Genomic DNA, 19524 nt, shown 5'->3' on the forward strand with positions numbered 1-19524 from the left:
GGTTCAAGGGGTAGAGGGCCGGTCTTGAGCCAAAAAAAAAAAAAAAAAGACAATGCACAGACCCTGAGTTCAAGCCAAAGCACCGGCACAAAAAAAAAAAAAAAAGAAAAAAGAAGGAAAAAAAGAAAGCGGGGCGGGAGCGTGGCCTAGCGGTGGAGCGCTGGCCTAGCATGCAGGCTTCCTCGGTACCACATCCACAGAAAGGCCCTAAGTGGGTGCTGTGGCGCAGCTCGAGCCTTGAGAAAGCCCGAGGACGGCGCTCGGGCCCTGAGTTCAGCCCCCAGGACTGGCCAAAAAAAAAACAAACAAGTCTTAAAGGGGCGACATGACTAACCACAGTCTAATGACCTCACGTTCTAGATCCCTATTTCTTTAGTACCTACTCACCAGAAGGAAAAAGAATAAAAATAAAAACGTTCTCTGGAAAAGCAGAGAGACGCTGATCTCACAGAGAACCCAGAAGCTTCCTCCCCTGTCAGCCCCAGAAGGGAGGAAAGGACTCGTTTAAACTTGTTTCCTGGAGGTTTGGAGTCCTTCCGGACTCCGGCGGGGTTGAGGAACCCATCCTTCCGCCGTGGACCGGAAGTGCCCTCCGGAAGCTCGCTCCCGCTCGGCGCCTTCCCGGCCACGCCCACCACGTCTCGGGGTCGCGCACGTCCCCTTTCCCAGTCGTTGCGACCGCGACCGGTCTAGCTGGCCCTGGGGGCGTGGCCGAAAGAAAAAGACTAAAGCCGCTGAGGTAAGTAGCAAAGGGATTGATTCTGAGGCCTTCGGGAGCTTGGTGACAAGGGAGTTTACCCGCTAGGTCCTGCCTTCATGGACTGGGGGATGGGGAGCGTGGGGGAAACGGAGACTTGATGAGACGCCGTAGGCGGCCGAGGCGAGCGTGTGAAATTTCCTGAGCGCGCCTGCATGGAGTGCGCATGCGAGCCGAGGGTTGGCGCCTGCGCCGTGGACCGGCCGGGCGACGTCGTCGCTCCTTTGCCATCGAGCTGAGTGGGAAACGTGACTCGGGGGTTTGTGTTCAGAACTCTGCGTCTCCATTCCACACGGAATGTTAGGTCCCCGGCTCTCTGGATGGAACACGCTGGGACGACTTGATGATGGAACTCAACGTTTGACTGTAATAATTTGCCTGTGTACTGGAGCAGGAACATGAGAGTCGTCTTCGGGGTAGTGTGTTTGTGCGTCTGCCGGCCCTGGGGTTTGAACCGAAGGCCTGGGCGCTGTCCCTGTGCTTTTTTTTGCTCAAGGCTATCGCTCTGCAACTGAGATCACAGTTCCATTTCCGATGAGTCTCCTGAATTTTCCTGCCCGGGCTGGCATTGAACCTGAATCTTCAGATCTCAGTCTCCTGAGTAGTCAGGATTACAAGGCAGGAGCCACTGGCACCCAACTAGATAATACTTTTTGATGACTTTTTTTTTTAAATGAAGATAACAAAAAAAGTAAAAACAAAATAGGCATACATCTTCTAGAAAGAAGAAAATTAGTTTATGAATGTGAGATCATCCCTGTTGGATACAAAACAAAAGTCAAGCCATGCTGTGTTCCCCAAAAATATCATTGCTCTCCAGTGAGGATTTATTTTTGTTTTTGTTTTTTTTTGCCAGTCCTGGGCTTGAACTCAGGGCCTGAGCCCTGTCCTTGGACTTTCTCAAGGCTAGAGCTCTACCACTTGAGCCTCAGCACCACTTCCGGCTTTTTGCTATGTATGTGGAACCGAGGAATCGAACCCGGGTCTTCATGCATGCTAGGCAAGCACTCTACCACTAGGCCAAACTCCTGGCCCCAAGAGGATTTATTTTTGCCAGTACAATAGTTTGATTGAACTCATGCCCTTATACTGACCTCATCTGGCACTCTGACAGTTGAGCCACTATTCCAGCCTAGGTTTTTGCTGGTTATTTTGGAAGTGGAGTCTTGCAGACTTTTGTGCCCAGGCTGGCTTCTAACGATGGTCCTCTGGGTCTGTCTTCTGGGTAGCTAGGATTACAGGCACACTGAGCCACCTCCTCTAGGCTTCCTGTGAGGAGTTCTACAACAGACTCCCAGTTTCTTCAATAGGATGGAATCCTAGGATTTCATTTTCAATGTTTGATAGAATGTTACATATTGTGCATAATGAGAGGGAAAAAATGTAATGGGCCAGACTTAATAACACCATACATCTCTGTCCCCTTCATAATTTTTGCTGAACTGCTTGCCCCTTCTTTTGTTATTTGTAAATCATTGATTTATCCAGAAATGCTGTGATGCAGAGGCTTTTAGTAGACCTGGAGGCTGGATGGTTCTTTCCCTAGTGTGTGACATTTGTAGAAGTTATTTTCCATCTTCTTCCTAAGGAGATCCTTTTTCCTCCAAGAGTTTGCTGTGTGTGTCAGAGAAAATTAACCTTTTCCCATAAGTAAATACGTTGGGAAATAACAAATATGAAAAAGAATCTACAAAAAGGATTTCATGAAGAGTAACCAAGTAGGGTGAAGCACACCTGTAATCCCAGCACTAAGTGGCAGGGGCAGGAAAATTTGAAGTTCAGTACTAGCATGGACTACATAGTAAGATCCTGTCTTAAAAAAAAAAATTCCAAAGGGGCGGGGAGTGTGGCCTAGTGGTAGAGTACTTGCCTATCATACACAAAGTCCTAGGTTAGATTCTTCAGTGCCACATATACAGAAAAACTGGAAGTGGTAGTAGAGACTAGCCTTGAGAAAGCTCAAGGATAGTGCCCAGGCCCTGAATTCAAGCCCCAGGACTGGCAAAAAAAAAAAAGAAAGAGAGGGAGGAAAAAAGATTCAGAAATAAACTTCCACTAGTAACTTTGGATAACTATCTTATTTATATGTTTGTTAAACCCGAAACTGTTCCAGTTGCTTTACATATATTAATCATAAAATATATTAAGGTAATTGCTATTATAGATCACATTTTACATGGCAGGTGACGTGATTTGTCCAGACAAGCAACAAACAAATAGCAAAACTAGACAAAAACCTAGGCATAGAAGCTTCAAAATTCTAAAAACCAGTGCCTGGCAAATGACTCATTGCCACAGCGGTACAAGTCATTGCTTCAGAAATGTCACAGCAAGCCAGGCACAGTGGTTCACGCCTGTAATCTTAGCTAATCAGGAGGATGAGATCTGAGTATCCAGATTCAAAGCCATCCCTGGCACTAAAAACCATGAGATTCTTATCTCCAGTTAACCACTACAAAACTGGAAGCGGTGCCTGGCTAAAGGGGTGGGACAGTAACCTTGAGCTGAAGAGCTCAGGAACAGCACCCAGGCCCAGAGTTCAAGCCCCACAACCAACAGAAATAAAAGTCATAACAAGTAACTAGAATTTATTTCAGTGCCTTCAATTTTGTTATTTACAAATCAGGGAAATTCAGTTTGATGACCTTTAAGGAATCTGTGGTTCCTGTGAAACATTAAATTCATTCTACAAACATGTATTTAAATAAACTACTAAAGTCAGTCCAGTGATTAGTTATGGCCTATTAGTTTCACTAGTAATCCCTTTTTTTTGGGGGGGGGGGCAGTCCTGGGCTTGAGCTCAGGGCCTGAGCACTGTCCTTGGGCTTTCTCAAGGCTAGAGCTCTACCACTTGAGCCTCAGCACCACTTCCAGCTTTTTTCTATGATGTGGTGCCAAGGAATCAAACCTGGGTCATCGTGCATGATAGGGAAGCACTCTACCATTAGGCCAAACTCCCAGCCCTCACCAGTAATCTTAAAGAGCAGTTAAAAATCTAGGATTTATTGTTGGGTTAACTCCCATTTGCTGCTGCCATTGAAAACAACATAGGTTCTGAGGGTAGCTTAAGTATTCGCAAGGCCTTGGGTTGAATCCCCATCACCACAAAAGAGAACTTTTTTTTTCCTTTTCTGGGGGATCATGGGGCTTGAACTCTGGCCTGGGCATTGTCCCTGAGCTCTTCAGCTCAACGCTACCACCCTACCTCTGGGCCTGGGTGCTGTCCTGAGCTCTTCAACTCAAGGTTACTACCCTACCCTTGAGCCACAGTCCCACTTCTCATTTTCTGGTGATTAACTGGAGATAATAATCTCTTGGCTTTTAATATTGCAGAGGCTGGCTTTGAACCTTGATCTTCAGATCTCAGCTTCCTGAGTAGCTAGGATTACAGGCATGAGCCACTGCACCTGGCCTTTTTTTCCTTTTTAATAGTGATATGAATTTTGAACTTGGGTCTTGCAAGCACATCAACTTAAATCGTTAGAGCTGGGAACTACATGTATATTTTTCACTTCAGCAGAAAACTGCTTAAAGTGAACCCTGTAGTGATTTTGTGCTGCTTTTCTCCAATCTTGTCTTGTATATGGAGTGATGTAGATCTAAGAGTTTGAAAGAAATTAGGATAAAAAGAAGTTCCTTTGATTGTATTCTGTTCAGAAGTCAAACTGTGACAAGCTTTTGAAGCTTTTCTGACTCTGACAGTTGCTTGGATTCTCTACTGTGCAGCTGGTCTCAAAAATATAAAGCATATTTCATTTGCAACAGAATAGAGCACTTACCAGGATAGATGAAAAGATTAGAGTTTAAATGTTAGGTGAGATAAATAAATAGTTCACAGTGGCTTTCACTCTGAACTGGTGGGAAAAAGAGGCAAAGCTTCTCTCCAGAAAATGGCCAAGTTGCCAGAATCTACCAGAAATCCATCTAGAGATTTGGACCTGGTCCATTAATGTTTTAAGTTCTTTTATTTTAAAACTTATCTAGCTGTAATTAACCCAGTGTGGTCCAAAGAAGTGGTTATGAATCTAACCTGAAAAGATGTTAGCTCTGGGTTATGGATGCAATTTGGAAACATCTTTAAAAAAATGAAAAAAATAGCAAGATTATAAGTGTCTTTTATCAGTTTACATTTCAATAAGCTGGCAGACTAAATTTAGCCATAACCTTACTGTTCCCATATCTCACTTGAGTATTAATTCATATTACTTAAGGCATAATGAAACCAGAAGCCAAGCCCTGCTTCTCTGACAGCCTTAAATCATTGTCATAAAATTAAGGAAACAGGCCCACCATCATCTCAGACATAGTATGTCATTTTCCTTATTGGAGAACTGGATGTTCTGTGTGTATGTGGATTTATATCTACTCAGGATTTCAAGCATGCTAAGCATACATTCTACCTCTGAGCCACACCCCAGTCCTCAACCTTTTTTTGGGGGGGGGGTGTCATGGGGCTTAAACTCTGCTTGGGCGCTGTCCCTGAGCTCTTCAGCTTACAGCTACCACCCTACCCTCAATTAAGCCCCACTTCCTGTTTTCTAGATGTTAATTGAAGATGAGTCTCAGGTCCTTTTGTGCCAGGGCTGGCTTTGAATCTACATCCTCAGATCTCAGCCTCCTGAGTAGCTACGATTACAGGCATGAGCCACCATGCCCGGCCCCAGTCCTCAGCTTTTTATAACATAACTACTAAAAAAGAAAAGAGTTAGGGGGCCTAGTGGTAGAGTGCTTGCCTAGAATGCACGAAGACCTGGGTTCAATTCCACGTACACATAGAAAAAGCCAGAAGTGGTGCTAAGGTGCAAGTGGTGGAGCTTTAGCCTTGAGAAAGCCCAAGGACAGTGCTTAGTCCCTGGGCCAAGGGACTGGAAAAAAAAAAAAAAAGAAAGAAAGAAAAGAAAAGAGTTAATGAAAAATAGTCAAGTAAAATTGTGACTATTGGGCTGGAAGCGTAGCTTAGTGGTAGAGTGCTCACCTAGCATGTACGAAGCCCTGGTTTGATTCCTTGGTACCACATACTCAGAAAAAGCGGGAAGTGGTGCTGTGGCTCAAGTGCAGAGCACTAGCCTTGAGCAAAAAGTGTCCAAGGACAGTGCACAGGCCCTGTGTTCAAGCTCCATGACTGGCAAAAAAAAAAAAAAAATCTGACTATTGTAGAGAAATTTTCACTCTTAAATCCTTGGGGGTTTTTTGGCTTTTTTTTTCCTTCTTCATTGAGCTGAAAGAAATTAAACATATATTAGCCACTTAGTCCTTAATCTTTTGGAGGGAAAATACCTGGCCATTCCCCTACCTCAGCCTCTTAAGTAACTGGCACTGCAGTCTGCAGATGCACATTACATTACCACACACACCCAGCTAGAATTGTTTTGTTTTGTTTTGTTTTAATTTAATTTAAATACTAAAACTGCACTAGTGTAATAACCACCAGCCAGTTATTTAATTAATATTAAGTAAAATTAAAAATACAGCTCTTCAGTAATAGCCAGAAAATGAGTTAACAGAACATTAGATTTAGATTCTAGTTAAAATGGCATGAACTTCTGTGGCAGATTGCTCTCATACTGAACTTGTATAAGAAGTAATAGAAAATCAGTACAGTAACATAAAATAAATACAGATTTCCACAATCCAAATTTGCTTTGGATTTTTTGCTATGACAAAGGACTAAACATATAGCTACTGTATTATAAGAGACCACGATTTCCCATACCCTGACCTATTTTATTCCATCATGGGTCGCCACCAAGTGAAATTTTGAGGTATTACATTTAGATGAAAAGGTTAAAATTTTTTTGATGAAAGTGCCAATATGTATTTCCTAACTGGTTTTCCTTCCTTGGGAACAGAACACAGTGTTATTCTGGAATCCTTTTTGGAAAATTTCTTGGTGTGGTCTAGTCAGAATGTATCCAAGACAAACTGTCCTATGGTGCTTGATAGTTTTATCCTTGTAATTTATTTCCTCAGTCACATTTCTGCCTTGGCATTGCCATGTCACTCCTTCATAACTCATAAATCACCCACAGTCAATCCTAAATGGCATGAACAGTTTGCTAATGGTAGGAAGTAATGTTCTAAATAGACAAACTATTCTTGAACATGTTTGCACTTCAAACCCTGAGTGATATTTTGGCCTGAGGCATCAATAAAAGATTGTTGAGTAGGGATAATAGGAAAAGCGGAAGATAGTTCTTTACAAAATCGTGTGCTGGCCTTGTTGGCAACTAGAATGTAATGTCAATCTCACTTCCACAAACTTGCCAATTGCTGTTTTTCTTTCTCTGTAGTGAAGTGAGAATTCTACTAGAGGAAATGGCTGCCTCTTCATCGTCCTCCTCAGCTGGTGGGGTCAGTGGAAATTCTGTCACTGGATCTGGTTTCAGTGTCTCAGACCTTGCCCCGCCACGGAAAGCCCTTTTCACCTACCCCAAAGGAGCTGGAGAGATGTTAGAAGGTGATCTCATGCTGCTTTTTTGCTGAATTTGATTTAGACCTGTAATTAATATTAATTGCAAAGAAGTGACTAAGTAAATTAGAGATGGATTTGCCCTGATTTCAGTTCTACACTATCTCTTTTCCCCGTCTCAAGGTAAAACTTTGTAAAAACCAGTCTTGCTCTACAATCAAGTTTGAAGTTGAAGCCTGGTGCTGGTGACTCATACCTGTAATCCTTGCTACCCAAGAGACTTAGATCTGAGGATTATGGTTCAAAGCCAGCCTGGGCATGAAAATCCATGAGACTCTTATCTCCAATTAACCAACAGAAAACTGGAAGTGGCACCGTGGCTCAAGTGATAGAGCACTAGGCTTTGAACTGAAGAGCTTAAGGACAGAGCCTAAGTCCAGAGTTCAAACCCCACGACAGACAGAAAAAAAAAAAGAAAATTGAAGTTGAAAGAGATTGAATTATTCAGAGTTCTTTAGCCACAAAGATTAAGTGATCTGATCATGTTAAAAGTCAGGATCACCCAGGAGTTTGGCCTAGTGGTGGAGTGCTTACCTAGCATATATGAAGACCCAGGTTTGATTCTTCAGTACCACATACATAGAAAAGAGCTGGAAGTGGTGCTGAGGCTCAAGTGGTAGAGTTCTAGCCTTGAGAAAGCCCAAGGACAGTATCCAGGCCCTGAGCTCAAGCCCAGGACTGTTGCCCCCCACCCTAAAAAAAAAATGTCAGAGTCAGTCCTGGAGCCCAGGGTTCTCTTGATCTCCAGCTTGGTTTGCTTTATACTTATATTACCTATCCACCTACCTATGGTTAGCTGATTTGATATATTTTCTTTTGGGGGATAATGTACAGATTAATACCACTAGGATTAAGAGCAGATAAAAACTAGTGCACTGCTATGTGAAGATGACCATCCTGTTTCACTGCTGGACACTGCTGTGTGGTTTTAATAACAACCAGAGATAGATGTGCATCCAGTCATGCACCATCTTACTCAGCACACATTTGCAGACCGGCTGATCAAAATGAAGATGTAGGCAGTGAGCATGAAACAGCATTAGTGACTGAAATGTATCATAGTTAGGGCACTTTGGGAGATTTTCTTTTTTTTTTTTTAAATATGGGGACAATGGTTGGGGGAGGGTAGGAATCTCACTGTTAACCCATGGCTGGCCTTGAATTTGTAATCTTTCTGCATCAGTGTCCTGAGTACTGGGATTATACTACTGGCTACTAATCGGTCTTCTTAGGAATATAATGATAACCTATACAGCCTATTAACATCTACATTTCTGGGTCCACCATTGGGATTCCAGGTTGGTCAAACAATAAGAATCTCCATTTTTGACCAGCATTCAGGGCCTTCATGAAGGTAGTACTTGTAAGGCTTGCCAAAAGGAAACTCCACGCAGATTAAGAGGCGAAGGTTTATTGAGAGAGAAAGAGAGAAAACAGACCTACAGCAGCACAAGATGGAGTCAGGCGGAAGAAAGAGGGCTTATGGCCAGAAGTGAGACATTATATAGGGAGGAGGAGTGTGGCCACAGCGGAAGCAGATGTGACCTCAGAGGATGAAGAAATACTTCAGACTGGGGGACCTTCCACTGGGGGACATGACAGTTGCCAAGGTTACAGTCTAGGCAGGGATTTCCAGGGTACACAGAATGCCAAGGGAAGGAATCATTTCTCCCAGGCAGACCTAACAGTACTCTCCCCATATTCTGAAAAATATTGGCAAAGAAACTAGTAAGAATTTAAAATATACTTAAAGCAAGCATGTTTATACCTTATATTGACCATTTTTCTTTTACGTCTTCTATATGTTCCTGAATATAATTTAAAACTAATCTAGAGGGGTCAGGAGTTTGGCCTAGTGGTAGAGTGCTTGCCTAGCATGCACGAAGACCTGGGTTCAATTCCTCAGCACCACATACAAAGAAAAAAGCTGGAAGTGGTGCTGTGGCTTAAGGGTAGAGCTCTAGCCTTGAGCAAGGTCCAAGGACAGTGCTCAGGCCCTGAGTTCAAGCCCTACAGCTGGCAAAAACAAAACAAAACAAAAAATTAATCTAGAAATATCTCAGAAATACACAAATTATAATTTGGAGTCAGATTTCTGGAGTATTTTTTAATATTAGTCTAATAAAAGACAATTTTAGGTTAAATGCTGACTTCTTTGGGTTTTGGTTTTGGGGTGTTGAGGATTGAACCTAAGGACCTCAAACATGCGAAGCAAGCACTTTTTACCAACCTTTACACCCAGCAAGCCAGGGAAAACAGAAAAATCACTTGAGACAGGAAGACACAGGCATCTAAGACTGTCAGCCTTTATCAAGGTGGTTTGGGTTCTGATCAGGAGTAAATGAGGTACAGCATGTATGTAATTAACATGGTGAGATGTATGTCCTTCTGCCATTGTATTTTCTTTCTTTATGTCAGCTAAATACTTGTTAGTATTGGGCCCTCATTACCATATTTGGCACTAAAAACTTTTGGTTAAATGTAGCAGAAATGAGGTATTAAGGAGGTTTTCCACAAAACAAATCAAAACTTGAAGGCACTTCAGTTGCTTCATGAGTTTTGGGATTTTTTTTTGTTGTTGTTCATTTGCTTGTTTTCTTTTGTCTGTCATGGAGCTTGAACTCAGGACCTGGGCACTGGCCTGAGCTCTTTTTGCTCAATACTACCACTCTACCACTTTGAGCCACAGTGCCATTTCCAGTTTTTTGAGCGGTTGATTGGAGATGGGAGTATCATGGGGACTCTTCTGCCTAGACGGCTTTGAACCACAATCTTTACATCTCAGCCTCCTGCATAGTGAGGCTTACAGTCATGAACCACTGGGACCTGGATGCTTAGTGAGTTTTATAGCAGCAGAAGAGAAATCAGTGCTTACAATAATGCTCTGAAAATAAAGTCATTTAATTTGTTTGCAAGAGGAATGTTATTACAGGTGGTCACTCCATAGACTCAAAACTTTCTTTGTCAGGATACACCACATTATGTGGAAGTATTGAAGGAAACTTCTGAGATTAGTCTGAATGTTGATGTTCTAACAAGCTATAGATTGATCCATTTTCATTGCTTCATAGAGGAATACCTTTTATTTCGTCGTAGAATAAATTATTAAGTTTAAACTCATATTGTAGAATTGTGATTCTGCTTCTTAGCTTTAAAGTTTTGCTACTAATTTTAAAGCTGCTTACATTTTTTTTTTTTGCCAGTCCTGGGGCTTGAACTCAGAGCCTGAGCACTGTCCTTGGGCTCTCCTCAAGGTTAGTGCTCTACCACTTGAGCCACAGCACCACTTCCAGCTTCTCTGTGTACCGAGGACTTTCCCCATACCCAAGAATCAAACCCAGATCCTCATGCATGCTAGGCAAGCACTCTACCACTAGACCAAAGCTTAGGCCCCAGCTGCTTACATTTTTAAACAGACTATAAGAAAAACAGCAATAGTAATGCTGTGGCTCAAAATGGTAGAGCTCTAACCTTAAGCAGAAAAACAACGCCCACGCAATGCATTCAAATCCCACAGCTGGCAAAACTAAATAACAGCGATCACAACCCCTGAAGTCAACTATATTAAACATTTAATATCAAGACTATTAAACTGAAAATTTGAGCAGTCCACACCACACCACCTCCCATCTTCCCATCTATGTACTCCCACCCCCATGAATACTAAAATCAGCAAGTGTTTAAGGTTCATACACAAAATAGCATAATGTTTGCATTGGACCTGTGTACATCATCCCATATAATACTCCCAAATGTGAGAGTAAATATTAGATACAAAAAGCATTTTCTACCACATTTGTAGATGTTGCTCTTATACAACTAATCCAATCTGCATGCACCAAACTATATTTCTACAAAAGCTTGATAGACTAGGAAACAAGAAGAGTAGGGTTGCCTGTTGAGTAAGGAGCAAAGCAATTAGAAGTCAAGGTTGGATGCTGTTTATAAACTTAACAGGTTGAACTTGATGCTTCAACCTCCTAAATCTAGGATAGTAAATCCAAATAACCTGTAGTTAACCTTGTAAATTAGCTTTTTGGTGTACCTGCTTCTGATAACAGCCTACCCACGTTAGCAGCATGCAGCAGATTTTCACATTCGCCTGCCCTTCATTACAATTGTCCTCACCCACTTATTAGCAAGCAAATTAGAAGCTGCCTTCCAGCCCAGAAGTGGCTGTATTTTAGTGACATTGTAGGCCACTGAAGTATCAATTAACCTAGCATTGTCTAATTTCCTGCTGTGAGGTAATATTCTTATAACTGGATTTGTTAGCATTATACTTACTGCAGGTGGTGATGGTATTAGATTTGGGCAATTTACTGAACTTTTCACTATTTATAACCTTCCTTTGTCCCTTAAGAGGACAGCTGATGTATTATTGTTAGTGTGTTAAAAGAATTTGATTACAATTTCCAAATAGAGGACAGATTGCCTCAGGCAAACTCCTTCCTGGAGAAATTCCAGACTTTAGATTGGTACAGATATAACATCTAGTGGGATATGGCTAAGAAGCAATGGACCGTATGGCTGACAGAGAGCTGCAAATTAACAAAAGTGTGCTCATAGGCTGGTAGTGTAGCAGAGTGACCACTTTTTGAAAGATGAGCTTACTTTTTTTCTGTTTTGAATGTTACCAAGGAAAAGATGCGGAAGTGATAACTAAAAGCATTTTATCCTAATAGTGTCCATGATTAAATGTATGTGGGAGACAGTATTTTGAAGAGCATTGACTTGACCCTTCCGATTCCTAATTCCCACCGCCTTATGTTAAAAATCCTAAAGTTCAGGATTGCACCACATAGGAAGCAAGCTATGCTTTTCTATGCTTTGTTCTCTTTAAAAATTTTTGAGTTATTTATCTTTGCTTAAAGAACTCATTGGGGGGCTGGCAATGTGGCTTAGTGATAGAGTGCTTGCCTAGCATTCATGAAACCCTGGATTTGATTTCTCAGTACCACATAAAAGGAAAAAGCTGGAAATGGTGCAGGCCCTGAGTTCAAGCCCCAGGAGTGACACACACACCAAAAGTATTTATTTAATTGAAGATAGAAAAGAATAGGATAGTGAATGCTGACATAGAAGAACTATAATTACGTCATTGGTGTCAAATGGTCACAACAGTCCCATTTTCTTTATTTGAATTCATAATTGTATGTTGCCAATTGCTCTTATGTAAAATAAAAACTCTGTGATGTCATTAGTTTCTCTGGATTATTATGCTAGACTGACAAGCTAAGGATGTAACTTAGTGGTAGAGTGCATGTTTAGTGTTTACAAGGTCCTAGATTCAATCCCTAGAGCCACAAAGGAAGGACAGAAATAAGTGGAAATAGGAGGCTGGAGTTTACAGATTATAAAACTTTGAAGAATCGATACTAGAAATTCTACTTTTTTTTAATTGTTGTTGCTTTTATGGCTTCTAGTTAATGAAGTATGTGTGCATGCGCATTTGTACATGCATGCACTGGTGCTGGAGCTTGAACTTGGGGCCTTGAACTCAAGGACAGGTGTGCTCTTGCTTTTTCCAAATGGCAACTGCCATTTGGGCCACATCTCCACTTCTGGGTTTTTGTTGGTTAATTGGAGATAAGAGTGTCATGGACTTTTTTGCCTGGACTAGCTTTGAACCTCGATCTTTATTAGAGCTTAGCCTCCTGAGTAACTGGGATGACAAATTAGCATATATTAGGGTTTTATTGTTATTAAGATGATGTACAGAGTGATTACAGTTACATAAGTCAGTTAAGAGTACCTTTTTTTGGACAATGTCACCACCCCTTTCCTCACCCTCTTCCAGTTTTTCCCTCCAGTTCCCACCCACACATTGTACAGTTCATTTTCAACATAGTGTCTAGTGAGTATCACTGTGACATTTGCATACATTAATTTTACAGAGAGAACTTGGTTGTGACAGTCCCACATTCCATGTAAACAATATATACCAATCAACTTCTCCCCACTTTGTCACATTCCCTGTCTCCCCTTCTTAGAATAGTTTAAACTCTGTCCTATTATAATTCACACAGTTTACCACATTGACCATATTCAGCCCTGTTTACCTGATGCTTAGCCCTTCTCACTCTCACTGGTGCCCACTTCCCCCGTCTAAATCTAAATTCTGGTTTAGAATACCCTCTCTCTTGCTTCTTTCCCTTTTCTTGGTTGGGGCGGTGGGATGAGGGCACTAATTTGAAAAAAATATTGGAAGAAGCCCTCTTGGTTTTGTATTCAAGTCTTTCGGATATAATATTTGACTTTTTCTTATTGTTTACTGTGAGTTATAAAAGATTTGCTATGTGAAATTTATCATGAGGCCAGTATGTGTTGATCCAATTTTCTTGTCATTTAATACCTGGCCAACACGTTATCCAGAGATTGATGGTTAAAAGCTGTCACCTAGTAGAGCTGGCCCGACATAGTCTTAATAAAGACCGCTGTGCTCTCGTTCCATTTGTTTTTAAATTTTACAGTAAGCAAATTGTTACTGGCCCAGTTTCTCTTATTCTTTAAATAATAAAATTTCCTCCATGAATTATATATCTTTGGGGGTATATTTTGCTGTATCAGCCTTTGCCTGAGAGGAATAACATGAACTAGCTTAGGTTTCACAATTGTAGTGTTGTGGTAACCAAGTTAGCCATCTCCTAGTTGGCAGTTCTTGGCACTAGTTCAGATCTAGGTTCTTCACTTGCACCATACTCTTATCATCCAAATTGCAGTGTTTTGGTTCAGCTAGAAAATCAAGGTTACAATTTGCGTTTACAGAAAGAAATTTCCCAGCAGTGTTTTGTGATGGTCATGATGATGTAATTTGATATATAGAAAATCAGCAGCTGTTTTTCCCTCAGCTTTGTTTTTAGAATGAAAGTGCTTTGGAATTTTGGCACACCTTGGTGCTATGATAGCACAGGTGCCAAGTGACTGAAAGTGTCAGCTGCCAGTGTTTGCCTGTCATCCAGAAGAAGAGAACATTAAGAAACTGTGGGACTGGGAGGGGGAAGTGTAGACCAGGACATCAGACTGAGGTTTCTTGTTTTTGTTTTTTTAAACACTATTTTTAAGGTCTTAAAGAGGTAGAGGGACTATTTTAATATTCTAGGTATAGAAAAAGTGGCATTTATAACAGAGCAGTATGCCTTCTTAATGAAACAGAAACCCTCCTTGTTAACACTGCAAACAACTTAGACCACAAATGTAAACTCAGGAAAAAGAATGCACAGGTTTACTTGGTTTATCAGAAGACACCATACCGAAACATTTTCCTCTTTTGTTTTGTAGATGGTTCTGAAAGATTCCTCTGTGAGTCGGTATTCAGTTATCAAGTGGCATCCACGCTTAAACAGGTGAAGCATGGTAAGCACAGAGTGTGGTCTACTGAGTTGTGAAAATAAATTTATGGAGGAGCAAGGCAGATTCTAAAAGGTCTGTGCACTGTGACAGAAACCTCCAAACTCAGCAAAGCTATTTAAGCAGACTTCCTAAATTACAGGACATTTTGAGGTCTTAATCTAGACAGAACATCCATATTGAGACTTGAAATGGAAGTCAAAAGGAAGGGCTGGTTCTGTGAGGGAACCAGTGCTGCTGCTCCTCGTGTGTCGTCCTGAAACTTCCTTTTGCTATTGTCCTCGATGTGTTACCATATTCTTTACTATGGAGTATTTATGCAATACTTCATATTCTTTTTTTTTTTTTTTTTTTTTTGCCAGTCCTGGGCTTGAGCTCAGGGCCTGAGCACTGTCCTTGGACTCTTTCTCAAGGCTAGAGCTCTACCACTTGAGCCTCAGCACCATTTCCGGCTTTTTTCTATGTATGTGGTTCCGAGGAATCGAACCCGGGTCTCCATGCATGCTAGGCAAGCACTTTAACCACTAGGCCAAACTCCCGGCCAATACTTCATATTCTTGAGCCCTGGTGGAACATTTTCTACTCCATCTATCTCATCTCCTCCTGACCATTTACCCATAGAAAGTACTATATAGGCATAGAAAACTACCCTAGTATTGAATCTATGTAGCATACAGAGTATGGACTTTTTTTTTTTTTTTTAGAAAGTACAGAATAGCTAGGTGCTGGTGGCTTATGCCTATAATCCTAGCCACTCCAGAAGCTTAGATCTGAGGATTACAGTGTGAAGCTAGCCTAGGCAGGAAAATCCGTGAGACTTTTATTTCCAGTTAACTACCAAGAGAAGCCAGAAATGGAATTACTATTAAAGTGGTAAAGTGCTAGCCTTGAGCAGAAAAGGCTCAAGGACAGTGCCCAGGCCCTGAGTTCAAGACCCAGTATTGGCATAAAAACACAAACAAAAAAAGAGGGACAGCCATGCACCAGGTGGCTCAGACCTGTGATCCTGGCTTCTAAAGGAGGATCAGGATTAGAAGCCAGCCTGAGCAGAAAAATCCACAGGATTCCATCTCTAACTAGCAAAATCCTGTACTATAGGTGTAGCTCAAGTGATAGCGCATCAGCTGAGCAAGCTCAGTGGGCCTGAATTCAAACCCCAGTATGGCAAAAAATAAACTATAGAGGAGATAAGAGACTGGTGTCACTCAGTGGTAGTATGCTTACCTAGAATGTGCAAAGCCCTGGGTTCAGTGCCTAGCACCTCAAAAAAGTAGTTAATAACATAAAGCATAACAGCAAGCAGTGAAGGTAAGTGGAAATGATTGGGAATTCTTTTTCTTTTTTAAGTTTGAGGTCTTCTGACCAACACGGTAAAACCTCATTACTAAAATACCAAGGGGAAAACAGCCACTGGAAGCATTTTTAAGGCAGTAATCAAGTTGGTAATGGGTGGCAATCTCATGAAAAATACACTTGTATCATATTACCTCCTTGACACTGCAGATCAGCAAGTTGCCCGGATGGAAAAACTCGCTGGTTTGGTAGAAGAGCTGGAGGCTGATGAATGGAGATTTAAGCCCATCGAGCAGCTACTGGGGTTCACACCCTCTTCAGCGTGATGTCTGGACGGTTACCTCTGGGCACAGCCAGTAGAGAGCCATCAAGGAATTCACAGCTTCCAGAGCCACCCAGAGATCCATGGGTGCGTTGCCAGACCGCTGATTGCCATCATACTTGGTTTCTCTATAGGCAACGAATACTTAAATGTGTAACCTTGCAGGGAGTATTTATTCGGTTTAGAAAGCATTAAACAGCCTGTTACAGAGAACAAAGAGTTGTGGGTTTAAGAAATATTTATAAAATTGTCACAAACCAAATAGGACACTTGCCAGAATTGGTCAACTGAATGGCATGTGATTTGTCATTCATAGAGTGCCTGGAAAACTTCACCACTCAAGTCCAAGGTTGGGATATTCCTTTTCAAACAAGAATTCAACTCAGGACCTGTCTAAATGAGGGAGGAATTTTAAAATGTTCAACTTTTTTCCTGTTTTTAGACATGTAATTCTAAAGATTTTTAACTTTTTCTAACTTCTTCAGGGCATGTTGCTTTTTAAATGTTGAAGCACTTGTAAAAATAAAGAAGTGAGCAAAATCTTTTCCGTCACAGAAATCCTCTGTCCAAGCCGATGTGCTCAGCACTTGAGAAGCCGAGGCAAGAGGATAGCATGTTTTTGCCCAACTTGAGACATGTAGTGAGTGTGTGTCTCAAAAAAACACACAAACAAAGAAACTGGTGAATATAATGTAACCCTTCTATTAATTACAATAAAAAATATATGGAGAAAAAAAAACAAACTGGGTGCTGGTACTCTTCTCTGTACCTAGTAGCTATTCAGGAAGCTGAGATCTAAGAATTGAGATTCAGTCTATGAGATTCTTATCTCAAACTAACTACAAAAAAAAAAAAAAAACCAGAAGTAAAGCTGTGGCTCAAAATAGACCCAGCCTTAAGCAAAAAAAGTTCAGGGACCCTGCTCAGTCCCTGAGTTCAAGCCCCAGGTTTGGTATGCCACACACACACAGAGAGAGAAAGAGAGAGAGAGAGAGCTAGGCGGCACACACCTGTAATCCTAGCTACTCAGGAGGCTGAGGATCACGGTACGAAGCCAGCCCAGGCACTAAAGACCGTGAGACTCTTATCTCCAATTAATCACTAGAAAATGGAAAGTGGGGCTATGGCTGAAGGGATAGGGTGGCAGCCTTGAGCTGAAGAGCTCAGGGACAGCACCAGCCCCAAGTTCAAGCCCCACGATCAACCAAAAAAGAAAAGGAAACATACAACTCACGTGCATCCAATCAGTTCTGTAGCAAAGCCTTTGAAAGTGCTCTAAACTGGTGTCTTCATCCTGAAAAGTCTTAGGGATGTGGGGTAAAGAGGTCAAATTACTTCTCTATAAGAATTTTAAAACATTCTCCTATGCCATTAGTAGATTTGCTTTACTCGCAAGATATTTGTCTTGAATTTATCTCATTGATAATCCAGTAGAGTTTTAGGTCATGAAAGGAAAACCTGGAAGAGGTGAGGTATGCATTATTTTTCCTCATAGTGCGTCCCTGCGTGCATGTGTGTTTGTGTTTAGCATCCACACTGCACAATTAGGAGAATCCTTTATTGTATCCTATGCAATTTTTGCCTTAGCTAGCACTTGCCTTTCTCTTCATTAATAACTTACATCTAATCTGCTTATAGTTGCTCAATTATAAATAACTATAATCCCAGTAGCAATTGGCCTTAATCTCAGGAGTCCAAAGTGTTTTAATATATATTACCTAACTGGGAGTGGGTGACGTCGTTTGGTCAGTAAAATCGGAGCCTGATAAAGACCTGCTCCTGTTCACAGCCTAGGCAGAAGAGAAGCCTGGAACTTAGATCACACTATTCTTGCCTCTAAAATCGGAGCCAAGAAGTTCTAGCCCACGAAACTCAATTTGTTCATATTAGTACTGCTCAGCCAAGACAAACAGGTATAATTAATCTGGATATTAAAGTAGTTGTTGCCTAACGTACTCTCTAGTATCAATCACCTTGATAATTACCAAGGGAAAATAATTAAATACCTGGGCTATAATATTTCAATTAGGTTTTTTGACAACTTGGCATCAATTCATGTGTGTAACTGCAGCATCAATAGGGGATCACTTCTAACTGTGTCTTACATACTTCTTACCCTCTGTGACCTTACACAGAATCAAAGCAGTCTTGCAATTGAATTGAAATGACTTTTTTCTTTCTTCCTGTGCCAATCCTGGGGCTTGAACTCAGAGCCTGAATGCTATCCTTTTGTGCTGAAGAATAGTACTCTCCCACTCTGATCCACAGCTTCATTTCTGGCCTTTTGGTAGTTAATTGGAGCTACGACTCTCATGGATTTTCTTGCCCAAGATGGCTTTGAACTGTGATCCTCAGATCTCAGCCTCTTGAGTAGCTAGGATTAAGGCATGAGCCACTGGTGCCCAGTCTGAATTCTTTCAATGTAAACTTTCCTTCTCACATTGACTCTTCTACTACTTCTTAAGTCCTGCTAAGAAGAAGACCCTTGTTAATTTTTTTTCTATATATGTGGTACTAGGTAGGAATTGAACCCCGGTCTTTGTGCATGCTGGGCAAGCATTCTACCACTAGGCCAAACTCCCAGCCCCCTTGTTAATTTTTTTTTTTTTTTTTTGGCCAGTCCTAGGGCTTGAACTTAGGGCCTGAGCACTGTCCTTGGGCTTTCTCAAGGCTAGCACTCTACCACTTAAGCCATAGCACCATTTCTGGCTTTTCTATGTATGTAGTATCGAGGAATTGAACCTAGGTCTTCGTGCATGCTAGGCAAGCACTCTACTACTAGGCCTAACTCCTGGCCTCACCTTGTTAATTTCTTAAGATAGCCCCTCTGGCTGGGAATGTGGCTTAGTGGTAGTGTTTGCCTAGCATGCATGAAGCCCAGGGTTTGATTCCTCAGTACCACATAAACAGAAAAAGCCAGAAGTGGCACTGTGGCTTAAATGTTAAGAGTATTAGCCTTGTGCAAAAAGAGGCTCATGGACAGTGCCTAGGCCCCGAGTTTAAGCCTAGGACCGACCAAAAAAGATGGCCCCTCCCTCTCTCCATCTTTCTCTAAGCCGTATGGCTCATCCACAATTCCTGTCACCCTGCTTTGGACTTGAAGATGCCCCCTCTGGCTTATCTATCTTCGGTACACTTGCTATGTGCCAGTCACTAGCAGGTGTTATCGTTTTCAGTGACATTGCAAGAATTTGCAGCTCTGAGTGAGGCTCCCCAGCTCAAATTGGCCAGTTCTGGATTTGGACTTAAAGTCTGCCAACTCCAGAGCAGTGAGTCTTAGGAGTACCATACCATATCCCACTAAACCTAACCCAGACTCCTGTACAAAGAAAA

The 19524-nt window shown here is 41.6% G+C and overlaps 1 protein-coding gene across 2 annotated transcripts; it reads left to right on the top strand.

Moving 5' to 3' along the window:
- The first annotated feature begins 644 nt into the window (after positions 1-644).
- Positions 645-16935, top strand: Anapc16 (anaphase promoting complex subunit 16). 2 transcript variants are annotated; one of them, XM_090346508.1, is made up of 4 exons: positions 645-739; positions 7048-7214; positions 14508-14582; positions 16080-16933. In XM_090346508.1, exons 2-4 carry the CDS (start codon positions 7073-7075, stop codon positions 16193-16195), a joined length of 333 nt encoding a protein of 110 aa, XP_090202634.1. In that variant the 5' UTR covers positions 645-739; positions 7048-7072; the 3' UTR covers positions 16196-16933. The 2 variants fall into 2 exon arrangements, with proteins under 2 accessions (XP_090202634.1, XP_090202633.1); XM_090346507.1 differs by lacking the exon at positions 645-739 and adding an exon at positions 1054-1123 and having other exon boundaries at positions 16080-16935.
- Positions 16936-19524: the final 2589 nt, after the last annotated feature.

Source organism: Megascapheus bottae, chromosome 15, assembly GCF_031878675.1.
Source record: "Megascapheus bottae isolate mThoBot1 chromosome 15, mThoBot2.hap1, whole genome shotgun sequence".
NCBI classification, from domain to species: domain Eukaryota; kingdom Metazoa; phylum Chordata; class Mammalia; order Rodentia; family Geomyidae; genus Megascapheus; species Megascapheus bottae.